Source organism: Mesitornis unicolor, unplaced genomic scaffold, assembly GCF_000695765.1.
Source record: "Mesitornis unicolor isolate BGI_N332 unplaced genomic scaffold, ASM69576v1 scaffold12169, whole genome shotgun sequence".
In the NCBI taxonomy this organism is placed as follows: domain Eukaryota; kingdom Metazoa; phylum Chordata; class Aves; order Mesitornithiformes; family Mesitornithidae; genus Mesitornis; species Mesitornis unicolor.
Genome location: NW_010206598.1, coordinates 7,984 through 8,253, shown reverse-complemented (window position 1 = coordinate 8,253; position 270 = coordinate 7,984). Strand labels below are relative to the sequence as shown.

Genomic DNA, 270 nt, shown 5'->3' with positions numbered 1-270 from the left:
ATCTGAAGCAGCCAGGGGTTGCAGAGCTGTCCTGCCCACCCCGGGCACGTTCACGTTACCCATGCTCTTAAAGCGATGCACCTTGGGGACAGCGTGAGGGTTGGCCACCGTCTGGGCAGGGTCACTCGCCCTGCGCAAACCATTCCGTGGCACCAAGTGAGGAGAAACGCTCCCTGCATAGCCGGGGTAGTCATTGGAGCTGTGCCTTCGAGGCAAACCATTCGTAAGGAAGCGTGGCTTGCCTGGCCCTAAGTAGTCCCCGGGCAAGTG

General features: G+C 60.7%; 1 protein-coding gene across 1 annotated transcript in view; it reads right to left on the bottom strand.

Moving 5' to 3' along the window:
• GLI1 (GLI family zinc finger 1) overlaps nucleotides 1-270 on the bottom strand; it is a gene marked incomplete at its 3' end in the record, with an annotated part of 9,822 nt that overhangs the window by 1,611 nt on the left and 7,941 nt on the right. The window contains 1 exon segment of the mRNA XM_010191828.1: nucleotides 3-248. Within this exon segment, the coding sequence (XP_010190130.1) occupies nucleotides 3-248 (246 nt within the window).